This window comes from Pipistrellus hanaki, assembly GCF_964339955.1.
Source record: "Pipistrellus hanaki genome assembly, chromosome: 20".
In the NCBI taxonomy this organism is placed as follows: domain Eukaryota; kingdom Metazoa; phylum Chordata; class Mammalia; order Chiroptera; family Vespertilionidae; genus Pipistrellus; species Pipistrellus hanaki.
The window spans coordinates 12302484-12328845 of record NC_140522.1 but is presented as its reverse complement, the minus strand read 5'-3'; the positions used below and the strand labels follow the sequence as shown (position 1 = coordinate 12328845).

The following is a 26362-nucleotide window of genomic DNA, read 5'->3' as shown; positions in this document are numbered from 1 at the left end:
TGAGGACACAGCTGGCTTTTTCAATCGGGAAGGAGACACAAGCTCCCGTCTGCTCTGAACTCCAGTTCCGGGCAAGGCTCTGGGGACCTAGATTCATACTGGGAGAAACCGGACTGTCTGGCATCAGGTGAAACTCGAGGGCGGCTTTCTCTCAGAGGTGCTTGCAGCAATTACCAAGGGACACTGAGACCTGGGGGCCTCTTAGGGCAGGGCTGAGAATCAGCCATAGCTGTTTGCTCCACCCTGTTAATTCCCTGAGACCCCGCCCCACCCCAGCTGAGCACAGAGGCTTTTGTATATGAATGGCCTGGCCCTTTGCAATCTATAATTACCTAATAAACTGCAGGTGGGTCAGAGAGACCCAGAACATCCAAAAGAAGGCCCAAGGCCCATAGCAGCTTTCATTGCTTCATAGCTGGGCCTCATCTGGGCACCTCCAAAACCCAAACAAAGAAGAGGAATCTACAGATCTCTCCATAGCTCCTGCTGGGTGGCCTCAGGCAGAAGCTAAATTAGCACCTCCTTAAAGATCTAAGAGCCAGTGTACCCAGAGATCAGAGTGTGGGACCTTTCAGATTACAACTCCTCAGATCCATAAGGGACTCACTCAGAGGGCAGAGCACCAAAGCCCCACTGAAGCAAGTCTTGTCTCATAAGGGGTGTCTCCAGTACAAAAGTTCTCCCATCGTAGATACAGCTGATCCTCACAGCCAATTGGCCTTGAGGCCAATTCCTCCCAGTGATACTAACAACAACCAAGGCTTAACTACAACAGGACTGTGCACACAGCCCACAAAGGGGTGCACCTCAGGTAACTGGGGAGGCTGAGCCACTGGGCCCTATAGGACACCTAGCACACAAGGCCACTCTAGCAACTCAGGGAAGCGGCCAAAATGTGGAGACAAAGAAACAGGTCACAAATGAAAGAAATGGAGGAAAGCAAACTATTGGATATAGAGTTCAAAACCATAGTTATAAGATTTTTCTAGAAATCACTGATAAATTTAGTGAGAGCCTCGAGATATGAAAAAAGACTAACTAGAAATTAAGCATACACTGACTGAAATAAAGAATAATATACAGAGATCCAGCAGAAGACTAGAGGATCACAAAAATCAAGTCAAAGATTTGAAATACGAAGAAGCAAAAAACATCCAATTGGTAAAGGAAAAAGAAAAAAGAATCCAACAATATGAAGATAGTGTAAGGAGCCTCTGGGACAACTTAAAGCGTAATAATAACTGAATTATTGGGGTGCTAGAGAGAGTAAGACACTGAAAACCTATTTGAAGAAATAATGACAGAAAACTTCCCCCACCTGGTGAAAGAAATAGACTTACAAGTTCAGAAAGCAAAGAGAACCCCAAACAAAAGGAATCCAAAGAGGACCACACCAAGACACATCATAAATAAAATGCCAAGGGCAAAAGACAAAGAGAGAATCTCTCTCTCTTTTTTTTTTTTAATATATATTTTATTGATTTTTTTACAGAGAGGAAGAGAGAGGGATAGACAGTTAGAAACATCGATGAGAGAGAATCATCGATCAGTTGCCTCTTGCACACCCCCTACTGGGGATGTGCCTGCAACCAAGGTACATGCCCTTGACCGGAATCGAACCTGGGACCTTTTCAGTCCACAGGCCGATGCTCTATCCACTGAGCCAAACCGGTTACGGCGAAGAATTAATGATTTAACTTGGACAATTTATGTCATTCGTCAGATTAATAGGTTGAAGAAAAAATATCCTTACATCACCTCAGTGGATGCAGAAAAATCATTTGATTATAACAATTAACAACCCTAGCAACAAACTCACAGTAATCAGAAATAGAAATTTCCTTAACCCAATAGAATGCTTACAGCAAACATCACAATGAATTTGAAACTACAGGAAAAACACCATTAAAGTCAGGGACAAGGCAAAGAAGCTCCCTGTTCCACACCTATTTAATACTGTGCTGACGGTCATTGACTGCATGGTAAGGGAAGAAAACAGCATACATAAAGATTGGAAAGAACAAAAGCCAAAGCTCACCATAATTTGTGGATTAGGTAATGTCTACGTAGAAAATCTAGAAAAAATCTACAAATTATTTTGAACTAATAAAAATACCTAGCAAGATTGATAGCTTCAAGATACACCTACAAAAATCAATTGTGGTCCTACAGAACAACAACAAGCTATCCAACAACAAATTTCGAAGGGTTATATATATTAATGCCCCTCCCCTCAAAAAATCCACAAGATGCCTTAAGAACTTAACATTACTCAAAGGTAATGGATTCACAGTGGATGTTATTTTAAAACTTAATTAACAGACATAAAAGAAAACCTAAAGCAATGGAGATGCAATATTCATGGATAGTAAAATTCCATGTTATAGACATAAATTTCCAGAAAAATCTCTGGATATTTAAATATCTAAATTCAATGCAAGTCTACAAGCTTGTGTTTGTGAAAGGGTATTTGTATGTATGGATACTATGGATATGAACCGATAATATAACCTGACAATCATATGGAAAAGCAAATGGTGCACCAAGAGGCTGCAGGCTCATCTTGGTCTGAGCACATACCTAGGTTTCAGGTTCAATGCCAGGGTGGGACGCATATGGGAGGCAACTAACGGGTGTCCCTCTCTACTTCCCTCCCTTCCTACCTCTCCATTCCTCTTTCTCTCAAATCAATAAACCTATCCTTGGGTGAGGATTTTTTTTTTTTTTTAAGTTACCTCCTTAGGATAAATTTTTAGAAGTCAAATGACTAGTCTAGAATAATATGACATTTTCATGGTCTTTAAAGTGTATTTTACTAAACTGCTCTCTAAAAACATTTCTGTCAATTAAAAGGATATATATTTGGACTTCTGGTGTATATCCAGGAAACTGAAGTAAAAACAAAAACCAAATCAAACAAGAGAATAAACTTGGAGCATATAAATTTTAAAAGAGGAAAGAAAACAACGGAGGCCCGAGTTAGCAGAACTAAGGCAAATGGTAACACGAAACTAAATCAACATCGAGGACTTCCTGGTAAAAGCTTTCATTTCTGAACATTGTCCCTCAGAAAAATCGACCAGAAAAATAAAGATTAAAAAAATATAATGAAAGCAAAGAAGCTGCATTTCCTTTCTCCATGTAGGATTTATTTTCTTTGCCTATCTGGAAATGTAAAAATATCTCAAGTACAATAATAACCAGGTCAGCTAGAGAAGGAAAAACAGGGTCTCATAGAAGCATACTGGAACCATCTTCAGATCATTAATATAAACAGTTTAAATGGCATATGATTTTATAGACAAGCCCTACTTGTAAAATGAATAAGTATACCTAAATACCTTTGGGGAAGAAGGTGAAGCATAGAAGGATGGATGGGTGGGTGGATAGATAGATAAGTGATAATATAAATAGACTAGAGGCCCCGGTGCATGAAATTCGTGCACTCTGGTGAGGAGGGGCCCTCAGCCCGGCCTGCGCCCTCTCGCAGTTTCAGAGGCCGGTGATCCATCAGGCCCCACCCACTCACCTCAGTGCCACTGGCCGGTAACCTGGGCCTCCCTTTTTGGGGCAATCGATCATGGAGCCCCCCAATCAATCACCCTGCACAGAATGGCCTGGGCCTCCCTCTTTGGGGCTATCATGGAGTCTCCCGCCCCACCCTCCCACACACATACGCATAATTGATCGCCCCGCTGGCCAGTGGCTTGCACTTCCCTCTGCAGGGCAATTAATTGATCATGGAACCGGCCTATCGATCCCCCTTCAGAGGGTGGCCTGGGCCTCCTTCTGTGGGGCCATCGTGAAGCCCCCATGATTGCCCTGCCCACTGGTGACCTGGGCCTCCCTCTGCAGAGCAATTGTGGGGCCCCCGACCAATCGCATTGCACCCGCCTTGGCTGGTCTGGTGCCAGTGCGTGTCATAGCGTGGTCGTCTGGACAGTTGTTCTACCGTTAGGCTGTTCAATCGATTTGCATACTGTGCTTGTATTGTTATAAATGGTTTCTAAGCAGATAAAGAAGACATGTAGCAAGGGAAATGTTTGTGGGTAAAATAATTTAAAGATTATCTTTCCTTACCGTTCCATCTTCCATCAGTTTCAGACAAGAGCCAAAATCTGCTAACCGAATATGTCCATTCATATCCATCAATATATTATCAGGTTTGATGTCTCTGAAAAAATACATCCCATTTTTACTTTGGAAGAATAAGCATAATTAGATACTTGGTAAGATCATTTTTTGTCTAAAAATCCTAACTTCTTTTATAATTAGTACTCTAAGAACATCTACTTGAGTACTTTATGGGTTCAAATCCTGGCTCTGGTTCATATTAAAACTTTCTTAAACACAGCTCATTTCAGTATTCTCCTGGAGATAAAAAGTACTGTGATAATTTTCATTCAGATTAAATAAATGATCTTACCACCCACCTTTAAATTTGCACATATTCCAACACGCCTGTAGTAGTCCTACTTTCTGATAAACAGGGGTGGGGAACCTTTTTCCTGCCAAGGGCCACTTGGATATTGATAACATCATTCAGGAGCCATACAAAATTATCAACTTAAAAATTAGCCTACTAATTTGGTCAAACATTTAATTAACTCACCCTTAATGCTTGGCAGGCCAAGACCAATGATGTTCCCCACCCCTGGCATAAAGAGAAGAGCCATAATCACTTAATACCCACCAGCCATACTAATTTCTGACCCATAAAATTAAACAGGGAAAAATGTACTTCCTAGACCTTGAATGTAAATGCAGATAATTCTCAATTACTGTATATCATGACAAAACAAAGAAATTGCTTCATAAAGAGGACTTTAGAAAACAACAGAATCAATTGCTCAATAATAATACCACCTAATAAGAGTAATATGCAAATTAACCATCACTCCTGTCAAGCCATACCCACAAGCCACACCCACCAGCCGATCAGAGCGAGTATGCAAATAAACACCAACCAAGATGGCTGCAGCCACAGAGAGCAGTGGAGAGGCTTGGGTTTCCACAGCAATAGAGGAAGCCCAGCTTGCCACACACCCTGGCTGGCCTAGGCCTCCACTCCAGGATACAAAGTTTCAATTATAGAAGATACATAAAACCAAACAGAAATGGGGGCAGCCCCAGATAGAGCAGGAGGCTTGGATCCGCTCCAGGAAACAAAGTTTCAATTGTAGAAGGTAAATAAGTTCTAGATACCAGGGCCTCTGCTTGGGTCGCCAAGGGGCGTGGCCGGCCTGCAAACCACCACAGGCCCTTACCCAGGCCGCCCCACGCCCCAAGGGAACACCCACCCTGATCCGGGACACCCTTCAGGGCAAACCAGCTGGCCCCCCATCCATGCACCAGGCCTCTATCCTATCTAATAAAAGAGTAAAATGCAGATTGACTATCACTCCAACACACAATAGCTGCACCCATGTGGTAAAAAATCCTGCCCCTATGTGGACACAAGATGGCCACCACAAGATGGCCAGCAGGGGAGGGGCAGTTGGGAGGAACCAGGCCTGCAAGGGAGGGCAGTTGAGAGGGACCAGGTCTGCAAGGGAGGACAGTTAGGGGTGACTAGGCTGGCAGAGGAGGAAAGTTGGGGGCAAACAGGCTGGCAGGGGAGCAGTTAGACATCAATGAGGCTGGCATGGGAGTGGTTAGGGAGTGATCAGGCTGGCAGGCGGAAGTGGTTAGGGGCAATCAGGAAGGCAGACAGGTGAGCATTTGGGAGCCAGCAGTCCTGGATTGTGAGAGGAATGTCCAACTGCCCATTTAGACCCGATCCCACCCACCAGGATCAGGTCTAAACAGGCAGTTTAACATCCCTCAAGGGGTCCCAGATTGGAGAGGGTGCAGGCTGGACTGAGGGACACCCCCCCCCCCCCCCCCCCCGCATCCCATGCACAAATTTCGTGCACCGGACCTCTAGTGTATATTATATAAAGGTACCTATTATTATTAAGTAACTGGCCTGTAATATAATAATAAAATCACATCTAATAATAAAATCAAATCAGTTTTTATATGTTTCTCCATTTGAACAATAAAACATGTTGCAAACATAGAAAAATCATACATAAAATAATTTTGTAAAGACGGCCCAGCAATGCAGAGTTTCTAAACATACTCTTAAAGATTATAATTGTGAAGAACTATAAGATTAGACCTTCACAATTCACTCTACCTTTAGAGGAAGGAAAAGGATCTTCTATAAGCATTACATACACAAAAAATTATCTTGCCATGTGGTTAATGGGGATATGATAAGGTTATTGTAATTTAACCTAAATGACACCAATTGAGGCCTCTAAACCTCAATTTTCTCACCTGTAAGAGGGGATAATATTAGTAATACCTTAACTACTGAAGTAATTCCTTTGAGTGTGTCATACATCACAGGTTGGCAAATTATGACCCACAGGTCTAATCCAGACCATGTCCATGCATTCATGTTATTGGAGGATTAGTAAATACCAATGCAACCATAGGACTCCATATTTTTCTGAATGTCTTTAAACTTTATAACTAATACAAACCTGTGTGTAGTGTTTTGCAACTTGGTTTTATTCTAATATGTTTAAAATTTTTTTCATGTTGACAAATTTTGCTCTAGTTCATTAATTTTCATTTCTATATGGAATACTTTCATATACCAGATGTATTTCTCAATTCCCTCTGCTTATAAAATTTAGATTTGTTTCCAACAATTTGATTGTTTTAGACTATTATGTTGCTCTTACACAAAATGCTGAGGTGATTTTGTATAAATGTCTCCTAATGCTCATGTGTGAGCATTTCTTTAGGTTGTGCATGCAGATGTGAAATTGCTGAGAGGAAAGACATTGCTCGACTTGTAAGGGGTGACACACACACAGCGAGTTAAGGAAACATCCATCAGTTCCCATTTCACTGAAAAAGTATTTACTAAATTCAGCAACTCTTCCTAACAAAAAATATAATCAATTCTAAAATGCAAATATATGTCTAAATTTTATACCGAGAGATATCAGCTTTAGATATCGGATATTAGAGATATGAGGTTAAACAACAGGAAAAATTAGCTTAAAGCAGTTCCATGTGCTGGCCACTGGAAAGCAAACATGAGAGGTATGGAGGGGAACTGTTTTTCAATATAATCTTTTCTACACTAGCTGAGTTTTATTTTAATTACATGCAGTATTGTTTGATTACAGTTAATAAAAAAATAAAAATACATGCATGTAAGTATTGTATATGAGTCACTTAATCCAAGAATATGAAAATATTCTGACTAAGCCACTATAATCATCTGTAGTCAGCAGTGTTTTCCAGTCAAGACAGTTAATTAATGGATATCAAGATTGTAGATGAACACAATAATTTTATAATGACAACCCTAATTGGTCCCTGTCCTGCAGGAAATAAAATTATACCTTTCATATCGGATTATCTTGCCGTCTGACGCACTCCCCAGCCCCAGTCTGTGCCGTGGCTGAACAACAGGTCCGTCTGTCCCGAAAGGCCCACAGGGGGAACGCACTCCTGCTCGTCTGGGCAGTAAGGCTCAGGAGGGTGTGCGCTAGCCCTCCAGCCATCAGCTGGGTTTGGAAATATTTATGTTCTATTTTTATTTTGGGAACAAAGTCTAATACCGATATGAAGTATAACTTAAGAGTACTCACGGGAGCAGGAAATGATTTTCCATCTAGCAGATGCTAAATATGACCTAAATTACTGGGCACGAGGAAGGCCTAAAACTTATGTTAAGTCCATGTACTTGATCACCTCAAACAAAGAAGACACATCCCTTCCTTATTTTCCAACCAGACTGCAGCTTGACCTTTTTAAAAAATATATATTTTATTGATTTTTTCAAAGAGAAGAGGAGAGAGGGATAGAGAGCTAGAAACGTCGATGAGAGAGAAACATCGACCAGCTGCCTCTTGCGCACCCCCTACCGGGGATGTACCCACAACCAAGGTACATGCCCTTGACCGGAATCGAACCTGGGACCTTTCAGTCCGCAGACTGACGCTCTACCACTGAGCCAAACCGGTTTCGGCTGCAGCTTGACCTTTTGTGGCTTTCTTTTCCTTCCAGGTTATTGTTTCCATCTAATATATTTCACAGTGGCCACAGGAAAAGCGCCTGGGAGAAAGGCCACAGGTAGGGCTTGACCTGGGCCAACCTATGCAGAGATCGCTTTGGTTCTCTGCACGCCAGGCTTCTGAAAAAGTGGGCAAAGGGAAACAGCCCACGGATTCTAGTCCCCACAGATGTCAGGCAGATGTAGGTACAGCTACTGAGTAGAGAATGCCCTTCTTTATCTCATAAGATTGTGCTCACTGGCATACAGGATGGAAAGAGATCCCAAATAAAAACTAGGTAGAAAGATGGTCACACTTACATATTAACCACACACTTGCTCTTAGAACCGAGACAGTATTTTAAGAAACTCAAGCTGGTGTGTTCAGTGGTTAGAGTACCCACCCTTCTCCCCACCCAAGATTCTCTGGTTGGATTCCTAGTCAAGGAATTGGATTGCAGGCTCCTGGGTAGCAGGTTCTATCCTCAGCCCTAGTCAGGGCACCTGTAGGAGGCAACCAATCAGTGTGTCTCTCTCACATCAATGTTTCTCTCTCTCTCCCTCACTTCCACTCTCTCTGAAAAATCAATGGGAAAAAATAGCCTTGGATGAGAATTAACCAAAACCAAAACCAAAACCAAACTGTCAAGCAGCCCTGGCAAGGCCCATGTGGAAAGAACAAAGGCCCCAGGCTAGCTCCCTGGCTGAAGGGGAGCTGCTGAGCCATACCGCCTGTGAGTGAGCCATCTTGAGAGCTGAGCTTCTGATCTCAGATGAGTCACTGCAGCTCATGCCGCAGAGCAGAGAGCAGTCCCTGCCTGGTCCTGTGCGAACCGCAGACCCGTGAGCAGAGAGTGTGCTGTCTTCTATTAGTCACCACTCAGGTCTGCGCTGGACACAGCGTGCTGCTTCTTCTTCGATGAGGGCTTGGTCCTCAGCGTCAGCAGACGCTCCCAGAGGCCTCTCCACAGGAGCCTGTCTTCTGAGACGGCCACGGCCACGGCCACTTGTGACTGACACAGAAATGTACGACGCAGCCATCTGGCTAAAGGAGCACCATGCTGATGGACCACAGACTCTCCAGAATGCCTAGTGGGCTGGGTGAGGTTGGCCTGCAATGCAGTTTGGCTTGTACCTCTTTCTTTCATAAATATATATATATATATATATATATATATATATATATATATATATATATATATATTTTTTTTTTTTTTTTTTTTACAGGGAGGGAGAGCAGTAGAGAGTTAGAAACATCGATGAGAGAAACATTGACCAGCTGCCTCCTGCACACCCCCCACTGGGCATGTGCCCCAACCATAGTACATGCCCTTGACTGGAATCGAAACTGGGACCCTTGAGTCCGCAGGCTGATGCTCTATCCACTGAACCAAACCGGTCAGGGATGGCTTGTTCCTCTTTCGAATCCTGCTTCTGCCAACACCCTTCCACAGGTGTTAATGCACCTTGCATTACACATTCTATCTCTCCCAGCTTCTAAAAAACACATTATACAGCCACGGATAAACAGAACAACAGGCCAGCAAAATCACTTCTGGGATTCAGAACCACTCACATCTATGACAGCTTGCCAGTAAAGTGGCAGCCAGCCAACCAGATACCAAGTGTCATCAATGAAAGGAGTGGAAAGCCCCCAGCTTGTCTGGCTGTGGGCAGAGTGCTAGCCTGCGGATGGAAGGGTCTCAGGTTCGCTTCCAGGGAAGGCATTTACCTCCGCTGCAGGGTCATCCCCAGGGTGCCTGTAGGAGGCAACCAACTGATGCGTCTCTCACTTCAATGAGAGACGCATTGGACGCATTGGATTCTTTGGTAAATCCAATTTCATATTCAAAGTTAACACAACTCTTGAAAACAAACAGTTCAAGCTGCCTCCTCCACATGCAGGCATATTCACACTGAATATGTCCATCATATAAATGCTATACAAAATGTAGATTAGCCAGACAAATATGATTTTTTTTTTTTTAAGAAAGCCCTCACTAGCTCTAGCTGGTGTGGCTCAGTGGATAGAGCGTCAGCTTGCAGACCGAAGGGTCCCAGGTTCAATTCCAGTCAAGGGCATGTACCTCAGTGGCAGGCTCCTCCCTGGCTCGAGCTCTGATCAGGGCATTCAGCAGGCAACCAATTGATGTTTTTCTCTCACATCGATGTTTCTCTGTCTCCCCCTCTCTCTTCCCCTCTCCCTAAAAATCAATGGGAAAATGTCCTCGGGTGAGGATGAACAACAACAAAAAGCCTCAGTGGAGGCCAATGGGTGTCCTGTATATTAAAAAACTGATCTCACCAGAGCGGCGTGGCCTTTGCCCTCAGACAACGGGAGGTGTCCCCGAGGCTCCTGGGATGTCACGCCACCAGAGGTATCTTTGTTTGGCTGGGACTTGGCCACCAAGCAGCCTAACATTGTGATTTATGAGCGATGTAATTAACATGGGACATGCGGTATGTTTTATTTCTGAAACTAGAGGTACCATCCCCACGTCTGGGGAGGGCTGGAGACTAATGGTCAGTCATGCAGGCAGCATGCTGAGACTCCCCAGAACTCTGAAAACAAAGCCCAAGTGTGCTTCCAGTTGGCAGCACTCCACGCCACCGTCACACGTGATGCGCCCGGTGCTTCTCCCGTGCGTTTGGTGCTTCTCCCGGACTCCGCCCTGCGTGCTGCTCCTCCTGCCTGGTTCCAGCTGCACCCTTCCCACCAACAGACTCACTAAGAACAGCTTTCAGTGCGTTCTCTGAGACCCTGCAAGTTATGGAAACCGAGGTGGTTTTGAGAACCACCCATATCTGCAGTTGGTGTCAGATGTAAGGTGGTCTTTTGGAATTGTTCCTGCTATTTCTGAAGTTGGCCCCAAATCCTCAGTCACTGAAATATCAAATGCACTGTAATCAGTGACTGTCTCTACGTAACATAATTTCACTATGGTGCAAAGCTTGAGTTCACCTATAGCTAACAAATTTTAACTATAATGTTATCTATTCTTTAGTAATTTCAGAGTATAATAAAATTACCTCCTCCACTAGCAGTATGAAAAATTACAATTTTGAAATGGGACTCCAGCCTGGGAGAGACTGAGGGCGGTTTTATATTAGCTTCCTGCCACAAAGCATTTCCCTCTCACGGTAAAGGGTAATGATTTTACATGTACCAAGAGGATAACTGCCAAATCACGCCACAAATCCAACCTGAAAGATGAAATCAGCCCAAAGCCTGGTGGAGGCCCAGCACATGCCTGTCCTTCATAACATTCTTAGGGGATCAGGGAAACGCTTCAGAACTGAATTCTGTGCATTTCCCCAACAAATTCTATTAAAATAGGTTGGATCCATTTCCTATAATGTATCAGTACATTTTACCCTAGAGGTAAACATAATATATAAAATGTTAACATTAAATAGATGAGGTTCATAAAAACTGCCATCACAAACCTTGAATATGGAACAAATTCCACTGGGGGAAAATGGGAGTTATGAAGAAATCCATGAATAAGTGAATTGTTTTTAGTTTTGTGTTTGTTTTATTTTTGAACTAGGGTAAGGAGAGATTACTTCAAAAAGCACATTCCACCCTAAGAATCTGTTCAAGTCAGTGCTTAACTTTAAAACAAACACAGGAAAGCACACACACACCAGGAAGTCCCACGAAGCAAGCCTTCAGAGAGAGACTGTTCCACAAAAAGCCGGTGTGCCTGCGCCCTTGCGGCCTAAGTCTAATCTGAAACGTGGACTTTCTCACATGAATTAACTATGATATCAGAAAGAAGTAAAAGTATGCATGAGAAATACGAAAGCATCACTTGACAATGTCTGTTCTTTAGGTATTTTATCCTATTTTATATTATTTACTTTTAAATATAATTCCAATCTCACAACTCTTTAGTACCCCACATATTTTAGTCCTCCACTTTATCATACACATTCTTACTTTAAGTTATTTAAATCCATTATGGAATGAAGTGAGAAGGAAAGAAATGACTAGGTAAAGAACTTGACTATGAGAAAATAAAAGCCACTGGACACTATCCAACAGTAACTGATGCAACCAATTTTGAAATTTAAGTATAATTTAGCCTAAACACCAGGTAACAACAACTGTTCCTAAAATATGATTTGACTAGTAGCCCTGTACACGAATCCATGCGCCAGTAGCTCACTGCCCACCTCCAGTAGCTCTCCCCGCCCCTTGTCCCCCCTTCCCCCCACATAGCTTGCTGTCCTGCTTCCTCCTGTAGCTCTCCACTGCCCGCTTGTAGCTCACTGCCCCACCCTCCTGCTGATATGTGATCCGGTCGTTATGCAGTCAGTCGATACAAGGTCAGTCGTTATGCTTCACAGCGCAATAAGCATTTGCATATTACATCTTTATTAAATAGGATGATGAGAGTACTACACTGCAGCAACCTCTAAATCCACACCCAGTAAGGAAACCTTGCAACAACCACAACGCTCAAGGTCTAGTAAAGAAAACCACCAGAGGGAAATAATAAAATACATCCACTGAGCACAACAGAAAAATACCAGTCTGTAACTCCAGAAGCTTAAAATCTAATGGAGAAAATAAGGCAAATATAAAAATAAAAAGGTGATAAGGAATGTTACCCTATATTGAACACAGCATAAATTACCAGTGATCTTACACTAATTGTTCACCTTAGCTTATCTCATTATTGTGTGCCATATTCAGGGATGTGATGTGCCTTGGAGAGGCAAACGATTAAAACCATCGTAGAATAAAAACTCTGACTGATGAGAAACGTATCTTAGTCCTCAATAAACTGGCACAAACAGACGTCTGCCTCCAGACATCACGAGGCAGTGAGAGCACATCTTACTCACCTGTGTACATAGTGCAGCTGATGAACTGAGTCGATTGCTATCACCATCTCAGCCAAGTAAAATCGAGCCATGTCTTCAGGCAATCTATCTTCAAATTTGCTGAGCAGAGTAAGCAAGTCCCCACCAACATAATAATCCATAACAAGATACTGGAAAGAAACAATAAAATGTTCTCAATAAATGTTTAAAAGGGTGAAAAAGAGTATATTTAATGTAACCCAAGATCAAACATCACTAAGTAAAAGACTTTTGTTGTCAACTAACAAAAAGCTACATAAGATTATCATCAGCAGTCATTACAAAACTTGTAAATGTCATAAAGCAGAAAAATACATTTTTAAAAACTGGGACAGGGAGCAACATAGGATTACTGTTGTTTTCCACATAAATGCCGCTTTGCCTTGTAATTTAGATTAAAAATATTTTAAAAACATATGAACTCTACAGAAAAAGCTATTTTCTAAAGTGATTTGGAATTTCACAATAATGGTTGAGGATGAGTTTTTTGGTTCAAAAATATTTCAACCTTGGTCCTTTGCTCAAAATATTGCAATAATATGTTACCACTACAAAACCACTGAACAGCTGTACTGTATAGCAGGTCAGGACATTCAGCTTTGATTTCTGACAAAAATTTGTGAAAATGATAACACTTGTGTCCAAGAGACTTAATGAAGTTCAACGTTGATACTACTGGTTCAATAACAAATAACAGGTTAAAATATTTGCTGCAAACCACCTGCTGATTAACAATGATTTGTGTATGTCCAACTAAGCCTCTTTCTGCTTCACACACCCGTCATCACTCTCCATTGTAACACATCTTAGCAGATTCCAAGTCAGTTTGTGCCGGGTGAGTGTTTTCTAAACGTCTTTGAAAACGCTATTGACTATAATGGTACCACAAACTATTCATACAGGCTGATTTCTCAGTTACTTCTAATTCAGCATTGACTCTTCAAATAATAAGAACTGAGCAGAATCAGTAACATCTTTCAACTCAAGACCCAAAGAAAACCACTCAAAATCCTTTCCCTGGTTTTATAATCAGCCATTGATGTTGTTCCCAATTCCCTCAATTCTTGAGCAACTGTTCTCACCAAAGGCTAAGAGTCGTAGACAAGTTAATTTTCTGTGGACACATTTCTTTGGCTGCTGCAGTCAGACATGATTTAATTATCTCAGCATTGGTGGATGGCTTTCCTGTTTGGCTAACAAATGAGCCACTCAAGGAACTTCCTACAGTTGCAGCCTCATTTCATTTTTTAGTTTTGGAAAGTAATTCTGCTGTGATAAGATGTTCTGTTTTAAATTTTCTAACTTTACTGACTGCTGTTCTCTGTGTTAGGAATGATGGAATGAGTGCTCAGTGTGCAAACATTTTTATTTGCTTCCATTAGTATAGTTGTAGTGTAGTTGCATAAAGAACAACATGCTGTCATTTAACTTGTTAACAAAACGATCCACACTCTACTGTGCTTTAAGTGAATGGTATTTGAAGTCTATCATTTTCTTCTCCTTAATTTTCCATAACCCCATATGCACTAGTAACAAAAACAATGACAAACATATATAGCACTTGCAAAGCTATCAAGTTATTACTGTCACTGCAATTTGTAATCTGCTGAGCAGCAATGCAAAGCAATGGCAGTAACACACACAGTATGTTTCCCTGTCATGGCGTCAGTCTCTGTCACACTACCCAACTTGACCACTGTAGTCCAAAAGCAGCCGTAGATAATACATAAACCAACAGCATGGTTGTTTTCCAACAAAACTCCATGGCCACTGAAATTCAAATTTTATATAATATTCACAAGCCATAAATTACTCCTCTTTTGATTTTTTTCAACTATTTAAAAATATAAAAACAATTCTTAGCTTGCAGGCTATACAAAAATGGGTGGTGGGCCAGATTTGAGCTCAGGCCAGTTTGCCGAAATCTGATTTATAAGAACTCCCAGATGTGCAGTGCCATTCGCCCTCAGAAGCACCAGACTCACTAAATGAATCACATGACAATTCAAAGAATACGTTCTCATCCTCCTGCTTCTCCAACTCAGTTCATCAAGTACCAACCACTGAATCCCACAAACCAGACCTGGCAAACCGGGAGTCATTCTGACTCCTCTCCTCCACTGATTTCCACTCCAACACACGGATGAGAGAGGAAACATCGAAAGCTGTCTCCTGTGCACACCCAGGCTGGGGATGGAAACCGCAACCCGATATGTGCCCTGACTGGAACCGAACCCACAACCTTTTGGTGTATGTGATGGTGCCCAGCCAACGGAGCCGCCTGGCCAGAGCTCTTTCTCTAGTTTTGCTTCTGAAAATCCATCTCCCATACCGCTGCCAGGATGGTCTGTGTAAAATATAAAGCTGTATCACACTCCCCTTAAAGTCCAATTTGAAATGAGAATAAAATCTGAATTCCTCAGCATGACCCACACGCTGGAAGCCTCATTTCATATCTTTCCCCTTCGCTGCTGTCCTCTGATCACACTAGCCTTCCTCTCATCTTTCAAACCCTCGTCCTTTCAGACACCAACCGCACAGAAACAGAAATCAGACTCATGGCTAGCAGAGGTGGGAAGCCGGAGAGAGGGGACCACAGGAAGGTACAAACTCGTTATAAGATAAATAACTCCTAGGATATAATGCTAACTCTGCTCTAGGATACATAAGGAAGTTGTTAGGAGAGGAAGTCCTGAGAACTGTCAACACAGGAGAATGTTCCCCCTTTTTCTTTTCTGTTTATTGTATCTACATGAGAAGACAGGCACTAGCTGAACCTAAGGTGGTAATCAGTTCACAATGTATGTAAGTCAAACCAGCATGCGGTGGGCCGTAGACTGAGTCGGTGATATATGTCAATTATGTCCCAATAAAACTGAAAAATGATTCTTACTAGGTTGTTGTCATCCTGAAAGGCATAATGCAAAGTTGTAATCCATTTATTGTCTCCATTCACTAGCACGTCCCTCTCTTCACGGAAACATGCCGTCTGGAAAGGAGAAAAGGTATTTAGATAGAGAACATGTTATGTAAATCCAGGAAATAGACTACGCAAACATTCGTTCAACGTATTTATTATACTTGCTATTTTGGGAAAAGAGTACATCCAGTATTACATGACTTTCAACAAGTCAACCAGAAATAGGCACCTGGAGGAGTACACTCCAAATACTGTTAAGAGTTCAAAGAATCAGGAAGCACACAGAATCATTTAACACTCACGGTCCAACCTACCATCTAGATAACATACAAAACATTTTGCAACAATTACTTCTGATCTTTTTATTTTTAAGGAAATAAGACACAAGTTGAAGCCTTCCTACTACTATCGGATTCTCCCCGTTTCCTCCCCTGACATAATAAATAATCTGAAGCTAGCATATACTACTAGCATTCCCGTCATATGCTTTGACACATGTCTGTGACTAAAAATAATAGAAGTGTTTTGTATTTTGAAAATTTCCATGAATGATATAATTTTTATCTACTCTTTTGCAACTTGATCACTTTTTATTCAATCATGACTTATTTTTTTAATTGCTATGATATTCCTGTTTGAATACTCCAAAATTTATGCAACCCTCCTCATCATGAAAACATAGGTTATTTCCTATTTTATATTACAATGTTGCAATGAATATATTTGTACAAGTGTACAAGTTTATCTCGGTTATACATTTAAAAATAGAAGCATTTTCAACTGTAACTACATAAAACCAATTTTCTTTTCTAAGTGGTGTACCAATTACTACCCTCACTCCACTATATGAAATCTACCCTTTTCCCCACATCCCCAACTGTACTTGGCATTATTAGACTTTTAAGTGTATGTCAATATAATAGGTGTGAAATAATATCTCATTGTTCTTTTAATTAATTTATTCCCACTTATAAGTATAGATAAGTAGCTTTACATATGCTTATTGAACACCTGAGCTTTCTCTGAACTGTTCACTCCCTTTGCCCATTTTCTCTAATGAATTTTTTCTTACTGATTTATAAAAGTTTTATTTTTTCTGAGAATATCTCCATATTATAAAGGTAAAGTAGAAACTGAAAGTCTCCATGAGTCAAGCCCCCTTACTTTCAATATCCACTTGTGTCCAGAGGTTACATTTCTGTTGAATATCTTCTCAGAAAATTTCTGGGTCTACATAAGCTTACACACATACCATACACAATTCATGTGGAATCCCATATCCCCTATCTTTTCTTTACAAATGAGATCACAGTACTCTATAAGCTGTTTTGTTAAGTAACAATATATTTAAATACCTTTCATTAGAGACCTAATATTTCTTAATGGTTGTACCATATTCCATACACATTGAAAAATCATCATATAGTACTCTACATAAAGGTGCTTCATAATTTATTTAGCACAAGGTAAATTCAACAACAATGACATACAAAACAATTAACATGACCTATTTTACCCTGATTAGGCACCCTGACTTTTAATATTTATATAAATTTTATTTGATCAAGTAGAATTTCCAAAGGCATGTATTAATTAGCATCACCAGAGAAAATATTAAAAGCAATCTGTATATATAAAAGCCTAATAAGCAGTGTCCCCCTTGGGAGTTTGGCCAGGAGTTCAATTGCTTGCTATGATGTAGACTGACCACTAGAGGGAGGCGTGGAATGAAAGCAGCTGGGGAGGGAGATTCCAACTGGCAGCTGGAAGGGAGGCCCTGATCGGCCCTGATCTACAACAGGCCTAGGGACCCTACCTGTGCACAAATTTCGTGCACCGGGCCTCCAGTTAAAGATTGAACCCAATACATGGGAGTTTTACCCTTTAATTGGGTTATTAAAATCTACATTATACTTTGGTTCATTTTAGGGAGAAAATGGAATCATTTGGCATGCTCACCACTAAGTTCTGTTTCAGAATTTAACTGCGGTGAAGTTGTGGTTTGCTGCTAACCTTTTAAAGATGGTAAAGGTTGCCAGGGGCTAGGAGACACCTTTCTCCTGACTTTATTTTATTATGACTGCTATCTGGAATTTTGAGACATTCCAGCTAGAATCTAATAAACATTTGATTGATGACTCCAAACTAAATAAAGCTCCAAAGACTTTACAAAACAAATTAAACTTCAGTAGATTCTAATCTATTCTAAACTGTTTCAAGGAAAAAAATAGCCGAAACCAGTTTGGCTTAGTGGATAGAGCGTCGGTCTGCGGACTGAAAGGTCCTAGGTTCGATTCTGGTCAAGGGCATGTACATTGGTTGCGGGCACATCCCCAGTAGGGGGTATGCAGGAGGCAGCTGGTGGATGTTTCTCTCTCATCGATGTTTCTAGCTCTCTATCCTTCTCTCCCTTCCTCTCTGTAAAAAAATCAATAAAATATATATTTAAAAACAAACAAACAACACAATTATTTTATTTCTCAACCTTGTTTCATCTTACTACCAACTTCCCTCCATGCACATATATGCACACCCATGTGTACAAATTTTTAAGCAAATCCCAGACATCAGTTGACTTTATCCATAAACATTCAGGATGAAACTAATCCTATTAGTGCCTCAGACACTGAGTTTAGATGTGAAATGCAGTCTTTTTTTGCTTTGATAGGTCACATTGTCCTTCGTTGTCACCACTGGGTTGAAGGGTGTTAATGCTTCTGGCATCCAGTGGGAAGGGGCCAGGATGCAGCCACACATCCTACAATGCACAGACAGTCCCTCAAGGAATTATCTGGCACCAAATATCACAAGTGCCCTTGTTGAGAAACCCTGTCCTTGGTCAATATTAACCAAACCATGATGCATGCCATGAGTTCATAAAGTGTCCCAAGGATTCAACATGGTTAAAGGCTGTAAAAATCTCTACTTCAATTACCCTTAAAAACAAAACAAAACAGCCGAAACCGGTTTGGCTCAGTGGATAGAGCGTTGGCCTGTGGACTGAAAGGTCCCGGGTTCGATTCCGGTCAAGAGCACATACCTTGGTTGCGGGCACATCCCCAGTACAGGGTGTGCAAGAGGCAGCTGGTCGATGTTTCTCTCTCATCGACGTTTCTAACTCTCTATCCCTCTCAATTCCTCTCTGTGTAAAATCAATTAAAAAATATATATATATATATAAAACTGGATTAAAAAAATATATATCCCCCTTTAAAAACAGAACATTTTAGTCTCTAAGAATGCCATGAGCAGTAGAAGGGGTTACTGGAGATCACATGACTTCTTCAGATCCTATCACTCAGTTTCTATTTAACCAAACATTCTGCTGGGGACACTGATGGGTTTGACAGATTTGCAGTTTTATATTTTTAATATTCAGTTACATATTGTCCAAATTTTATCCTTAATGGGCTATTGGTTACAGACAAAGAGCAATAGGAATACCTATGGTAAAACAGAAGTTAATGTGGACAAGATAAAAAGAATAATAATTTGGCAAAACTGTCACATGATTCTCTTCCCCACATCCATAGGTACACATTCATAAAGCAACATTCTTCTGCATTCCTATACAGTACATCCAATTACCTGAACACTTGGAAATCATGTGTTAAAACAAGAAAATCCACTTGTGATTATATGTACTTTGGCTTCTCATTTATTAATAAAGACTTGTATCTCCTATACAATATTAACACCGAGAAATTCTTTCAAATAATAATTGAATTATTCTAATATTTGAGAGGAGAAAAGCCAAAATTTTCATTTTCTTAAAGAAGATACACAAGTGGAATTTTAAATTGCAAAATGCAAGAATTCCAGTATCAGGTCCTTTTTTAATGTTTTTATTGATTTTTTAGAGTGAGGAAAGGAGAGAGCTAGAGAGACAGAAACATCAAGGGAGAGAAACATTGATTGGCTGTTTCCTACACAACTTCCCCCACCCCCAATGGGGATTGAGCTGGCAACCCAGGCATGTGCCCTGACTAGGAATTGAATTGGTGACCTCCTGGTTCTTGGATCGGCGCTCATCCACTGAGCCACACCAGCCAGGGATCCAATATCAGGTCTTTTACACCAAGATAGCAATTTACTTTTAAATCTCCAATATATATTTGATGGTTGAACCAAACATGAGATGTCACTTTTTACGTTATTTGTCAGAAAAAAATGTTTTTTCAAGAAAGACAAATCGCCCTAACCGTTGGCTTAGTGGATAGAGCATTAGCCTACGGACTGAAGGGTCCCAGGTTCGATTTTGGTTAAGGGCATGTACCTTGATTGCAGGCACATCCTCAGTAGGAGGTGTGCAGGAGGCAGCTGATTGATGTTTCAAACCCTCCCCCTTCCTCTATGTAAAATATCAATAAAATATATTTTCTTAAAAAGAAAGAAATCATTTGATAACATCTAAAATTGGCAAATGAGGGAGACAACAACACGTTTTCATGCTGAATGCAAAGATATGCTGATACTACCACCGTGTTTCCCCGAAAATAAGACATCCTCCGAAAATAAGACCTAGCGCATGGAAAGATAAGACATCTCCTGAAAATAAGACCTAGCGCAACTTTGGGAGAAAAAATTAATATAAGACATTGTCTTATTTTCGGGGAAACAGGGTATGTTTCTAGAAGACAATTTAGCAATAGCTACTCGAGATTATGTGTACCTGACCCCAAACCTCAGAGGTTTCACTACTGAGGAGTTTGATCCAGGGAATGGATAAATTCCAGGGTGGGTCAGCACAACATGAAAATCCTTTAGTGTAAAAATTATTTTTAAATCGCTTCAACCTCAGTCTACACAAACTGGAGTGCCCCAGGACAGTCCACAGCAGCATCTCTGAAGGACATCCTTCCCTTGACTTTCATTTCACACTGTGCATGCTCTGAGAGGGCACTCTGCACTCCTGACACCACAGAGCGAGGGCTGCTCCACAGGACCCCACATCCCCAGCTGGTCCACCTTCTTCTCTCTGCCTCTCAGAGCCTTGTCATGTTCGTTTTATAATTAATGCGCAGAGTCTTTAGCTACTTAATGGAAAGGACAGGGAGAAGAATTTCATTCCATCTTGCCTCAGACACAGGATATATTAGTGCTTTACAATTCAAGAAAATAACATTTAATTTTCAACTATCCCTTGTTTTATCTACAACTTTGCCACTTCTTCCAGTCAGCAGTGGAAGCTAACAGTTACCCTCCCCTTTCACAGTTCTTCCCCAGCACATCCAACTTCATCAAAATAAGCACAGCCCTGGCCGGCGGGGCTCAGCTGGCTGAGTGCCGTCCTGTACACGGAAAGGTTCAGGTTCGATCCCCAGCTGGAGTGTATAGAAGACAGCTGATAGAAATTTCTCTCACATCAACTTCTCTCTCTCTCTCTCCTTCCCTCCCTCTCTCCTCCTTTCTCTCTAAAAAATCATTAAGCATAGTAAGCATATCTTTGGATAAGGATTAAAAACTATAACTCAATTTTTTAGAAGTTCAAACTCTGAAACACTAAATTGACTACAATGATGATTTCTGTGAAATGATTTCAACATAATTATTTACTACTAGAGGCCTGGTGCATGAAATTCGTGCACGGGGGCGGGGGTGGGGCGGGTGTCCCTTAGCCCAGCCTGCACCCTCTCTAATCTGAGTCCCCTCAAGGGATGTTCCACTGCCCGTTTATAGAGATCGGGCCATGGGGGTGTGGCCAGCCTGGGTGAGGGGCTGATGGCTGTTTGCAGGCTGGTCACAGCCCCTTCAGGGTGGGGGTCCCTACTGGGGTGCCTGGCCAGCCTGGGTGAGGAGTGAGGGCTGTCCGACTACCCTCGAGGGGTCCCAGATTGGAGAGAATGCAGGCTGGGCTGAGGTATGTGTACACACACACACACACACACACACACACACACACACGCGAAAGTTTCTTAATAATAAGACTTGTTGCTCCACTTGCTGGCCATGCTGTCAGCTCCTGCAGGGTTTGCCTCACCTGCACTGTATTTCACTTGTGCAGTTTTTTGAAGTAGATGCACAGGACAAAAAACTGAAAGCAGAAACTTGCCAAAAAACTTATTAATTCTAGGTGATGGGATGCTAGTGATTATTTTCTTTGTGTTTGTCATGTTTTTCAAATTTTCCATAAGAAATAATGAAGTATTTTCTTTCACTACCACCATGTCTAACATCATCGGAATGTTTTTTGCTTTTTCCTAAGTCTGTTCTTTTTCAGATTGCTTCATGTACTCATAGATAAAGAAAGACTTCTAAGGGCTAATTTCTCATTATCCTCTTATAAGCTGTACTTTGCATGCTCAGTGTATGACCCTTCCACAAGTTAAATACTGAGACATTCCCATACCAGTAAGCTCTGCCCCTGCCCCATCCAGAACCTGACTCCAAAATCATATGTGATGTCAGCTCTGACCATTCATGCCAACTGTTAGACAGTTTAACATCGCTCTCATCAGTCTTTCCCTGCAATCCTGCACCAATGTAAGAACAGTAACAATTCTTGCAAGAGCAGATTTTAAAGAAAATGAATTCAACTGCATAACCAGCAATAAACAGAATTTTTAGAGGGCGTGTTCAAAGCTTGTGCTGACTTTTCTTGGCGTAGAATACAGATAATAGAGAATGTAGAAACAAGGTCTGACAAGCTTCAAATCCTACATTACTGAATTTCCTATAAGAGAAACTCCACATCATTTCTTCCTACACAGACATCCTTTTACACGTTTCCTTGGAACATGAATGTGTAAGCACCACATCAAGGGTTTCCACTGGTTTTTAGACAATATTAAATTAGCACAAATTATAACTTCTATCATAACTGTATCACAATTGTGAACTATTGAATTGTGATACATCATCATGGATAAAATGTTATTAAGTGATACTTAAGGATCTCTATAATTTTATATCTCCTCTTAAATATTTTTTTTAAAATATATTTTATTGATTTTGTACAGAGAGGAAGAGAGAGAGATAGAGAGTTAGAAACATCGATGAGAGAGAGTCATCGATCAGTTGCCTCTTGCACACCCCCTACTGGGGATATGCCCGCAACCAAGGTACATGCCCTTGACCGGAATCGAACCCGGGTCCCTTCAGTCCCCAAGCTGATGCTCTATCCATTGAGCTAAACTGGTCCCGGCATCCTCTTAAATATTTCTAAGATTTTATTTAAATATTCCAATAATTAGAACCTTACCTCTGCTCTTTTCAGCATTTCCCACTTATTCAGTATTTTCATGGCAAATACCTTATCTGCATTTTTTAGTTTCACTACAGCAACCTAGAAAAGAAAATACAACTTTTAAAATACAACAAGTAATACTTTTTTAGTCATCCATTTTCCTTTTTCCTCTCTGTAAAAAAAATAAATACCAAAATTATCAATGATTTCCATGCAGTTCAAATTTTAAGATCCTAAATCAAATAACATTGTCAGTTGAAAAAGTTACATTAATGAAAAGTGCCAAACAAATAAATGTATTGTGAACACTGTGTCAGTTGGTGATTTTACATTACATCCTCCTTTGTGAGTTTTCTGTCCTGGAATTTAAATTTAACTGTACTATCACTAAGAAATTGACCAAAATATACAAGATGAAATACTAAAGCTTATTAAATATTATATGCCAAATTCCAACACAATTCTCAAATGCCTACTGTCAAAACAAATCTATTTTGTGGGGAATCAAGCAACATGAAATAAATTGCAAATGACATTAATTTTCACGCGACATATTTTTATACCCTACTAGAGGCCCAGTGCAAAAATTTCATGCAAGGGGTGAGGGAAAGGAAAGGGCACAGCCTGGCCTGCACCCTCTCCAATTCGGGACCCCTTGGGGGATGTCCAACAGTGTGATCGGGCCTAAACCAGCAGTTGGACATCCTTCTCACAATCTGGGACCACTGGCTCCTAACCGCTCATCTGCCTGCCGGCCTGATACTCCTAACTGCTCTCCCCTGCCGCCCTGATTCCTAACTGCTCTCCCCTGCTGACCTGATCCCCCTAACTGCTCTCCCCTGCCAGCCTCATCCCCCTAACTGCTCTTCCCTGTTGGCCTAATTGCCCCAACCTCCTCTGCCTTGGCCCCGCCACCATGGCTTTGTCCAGAAGGACATCTGAAAGACATAGGGTCTAATTAGCATATTACCCTTTTATTAGTATAGATATCACAACCCCCAACTCTCTCTTTCTCTCTCTCCCCCACCTCTCTCTCTCTCTCTCTCTCTAACACACACACACACACACACACACACACACACACACACACAAAGATCAATTAAGCCTAACATCTCTACAAACTGTAGATCTATACATTCCTTTCAACAAACAATAGAACAGCTATTTAACTATTTTGTATCTTAGTGATGATTTAAAAAAAACAAACTGTCACACTGGCGCTCTGCCTCCCGGGAGCATGCCCATGCCTTCCCCCTCCCTGCCCAGGCATGTGACCATCAGCTTCCTAGCTCCCAAGCAACAAGGGCCCTTCCTTCACTTCTGTCCCTTGTTTCCAAAGCCCATTTCTTGTAGGAGTTACTTTTTCTACCTCTGTAAACTACCTAGTAAATGTTCTCTTACAAAAAAAAAAAAACAAAAACAAAAAAAAAACAAAAAAAAAACAACCACACACAAAACAACAAAAACTGTCAAATACAAATAAATCAATCCACATTTTCACTCTCAACAGACTGATTACATTTCTGTTGCTGCTCCTCTGCTTCATTTGACTAGACACTCCAGAGCCCTTCCAGAGGAGCTAACCTAACGGGCTGAGAATCAACTGCAGAGAGACAAAGGCTGCTTCCAGTGAGCGGGGCTGAGGAAGGGGGAGGCACGTAGGACATGATATGCTGAAGGAGAGAACAAATGTTATACCGCGTATCTTCAAAGGGTCATTTCCAAGGATAGAGGCAGGGTTTAAACTCCAGGTGCCAAATTTGTAAAAATCTTAATAGCAAATGTAAATATCAGGGGCATTTAATACATTTATATCTGTATCAGATGGCAAAAGTACTATGACCATATAATTAAAGTCAGTGTATATTACATGATATACACTAGAACATTTCTTGGTAATTGTCATAAATGGTTATAATACTGTGATGATAGCTTTTCATCAATTAAAATGATGGGAAGAAAGAGGAAATATCGCAATTTCAAATAAAATAACTTCAGATTTATGCATATCTGGTCATAGCTACAGACATAAGGGTTTTAGATAAATTAGTCCCCTAGTGGGTTCATGCTTTTTTAAATGGGGCTGTACAAGACACAGAAGCAACCTGAATGTCCATCAATGGGTATCTGGGTAAAGAAAACATAGTATACATATATATAATGAAAGATTATTCAGCTGTAAAAAAGGCAGGAAATCTTGCTTTTGTGACAGTGTGGATGAACCGAAAGAATATTATGCTAATTGAAATAAGCCAGACACAGAAAGACAATACGGTAAGATCTCACTTACATGTGGCATCTACAAAAGCTGGACTCACAGAAAGAGACACACTAGTGGCTCCCAGGGGCTGAGTGCTGGGGCAATGAGGAAGTAAATGTCGGCCTGTGGGGATCTGGCTGAAACCGGCCAGTGCACACAGGTGGGGTCCCTCGGCCTGGCCTGCGGGGATCGGGCTGGGTCCGTGCACCGGGCCTCCAACATCCCCGGAGGGGTCCCAGATTACGAGAGGGTGCAGTTAGGGGGGTAAGGCTGCCAGGCCGAGAGACCCCACCAGTGCACAAATCTGTGCACCGAGCCTCTAGTTGTTGTTATATATTTGAAAGTTGCTAAGAGAGAAAATCTTAAATGCTCTCACCACACACACACACACACACACACACACACACTCACACACACACACACACACACACACACACACACACGATAATTACGTGAGGGGATGGAAGTGTTAACTTTGTTATGATCACCATTTCACAGTGTATACAAGTATCAAATCATCACTTTGTACACCTTAGTACTGCACAACATTACATGTCAATCATTTCTCAATAAAAATGGAAAAAATAAAGGGGGTTGGAATAAAGAGCAAGGAAAATTTGAGAAACACCATTTCCCAAGGTCTCCGAGAGGCTGACAACACCAGTTTGGCTATTCTGGAGTCCAATGTGGCACAGCAGGGAGTGCAAATGGTCAGAAGGACGGAGCCCTGAGCAGACCAGCCTGCACTCCGACAGGGAAGAGACCAGTGCCATCCCTCATGGTGACGAGGGAACCCTGACCTGGGCTGTGAGAAGAGCACGCCCAGAACTGTGTGACTCCCAACTCCCCATGCCTGTGAGCATACCCGCAACTGATGGCAACTACGGCGAGAGGCAGAGCCTTCACCTGCGGGTGCATGTGTGTGAAGTGCCAGGATCTTCTAACGTTTCATGCAGGTCTGCAATCCCTTCCTGCTATCCTAACAGTCAAAGGTTCCCACAGTCCGTGTGGCAGCATGCACTGCCACTGGGCTACTACAGTATCGTGTTCTGCTTTTGTCTC

At 41.4% G+C, this 26362-nt stretch overlaps 1 protein-coding gene across 11 annotated transcripts in view; it reads right to left on the bottom strand.

The window, feature by feature from the left end:
* Positions 1-26362, bottom strand: part of CDC42BPA (CDC42 binding protein kinase alpha) — a 182350-nt gene that overhangs the window by 100970 nt on the left and 55018 nt on the right. For all 11 annotated transcript variants that reach the window (XM_084868837.1, XM_084868828.1, XM_084868829.1 and 8 more), the window contains exons 3-6: positions 23056-23139; positions 15828-15923; positions 12917-13065; positions 4081-4174 (exon numbers count right to left, since the gene is read on the bottom strand). In XM_084868837.1, the coding sequence (XP_084724963.1) occupies positions 4081-4174; positions 12917-13065; positions 15828-15923; positions 23056-23139 (423 nt within the window). The remainder of the gene's footprint in view (positions 1-4080; positions 4175-12916; positions 13066-15827; positions 15924-23055; positions 23140-26362) is intronic.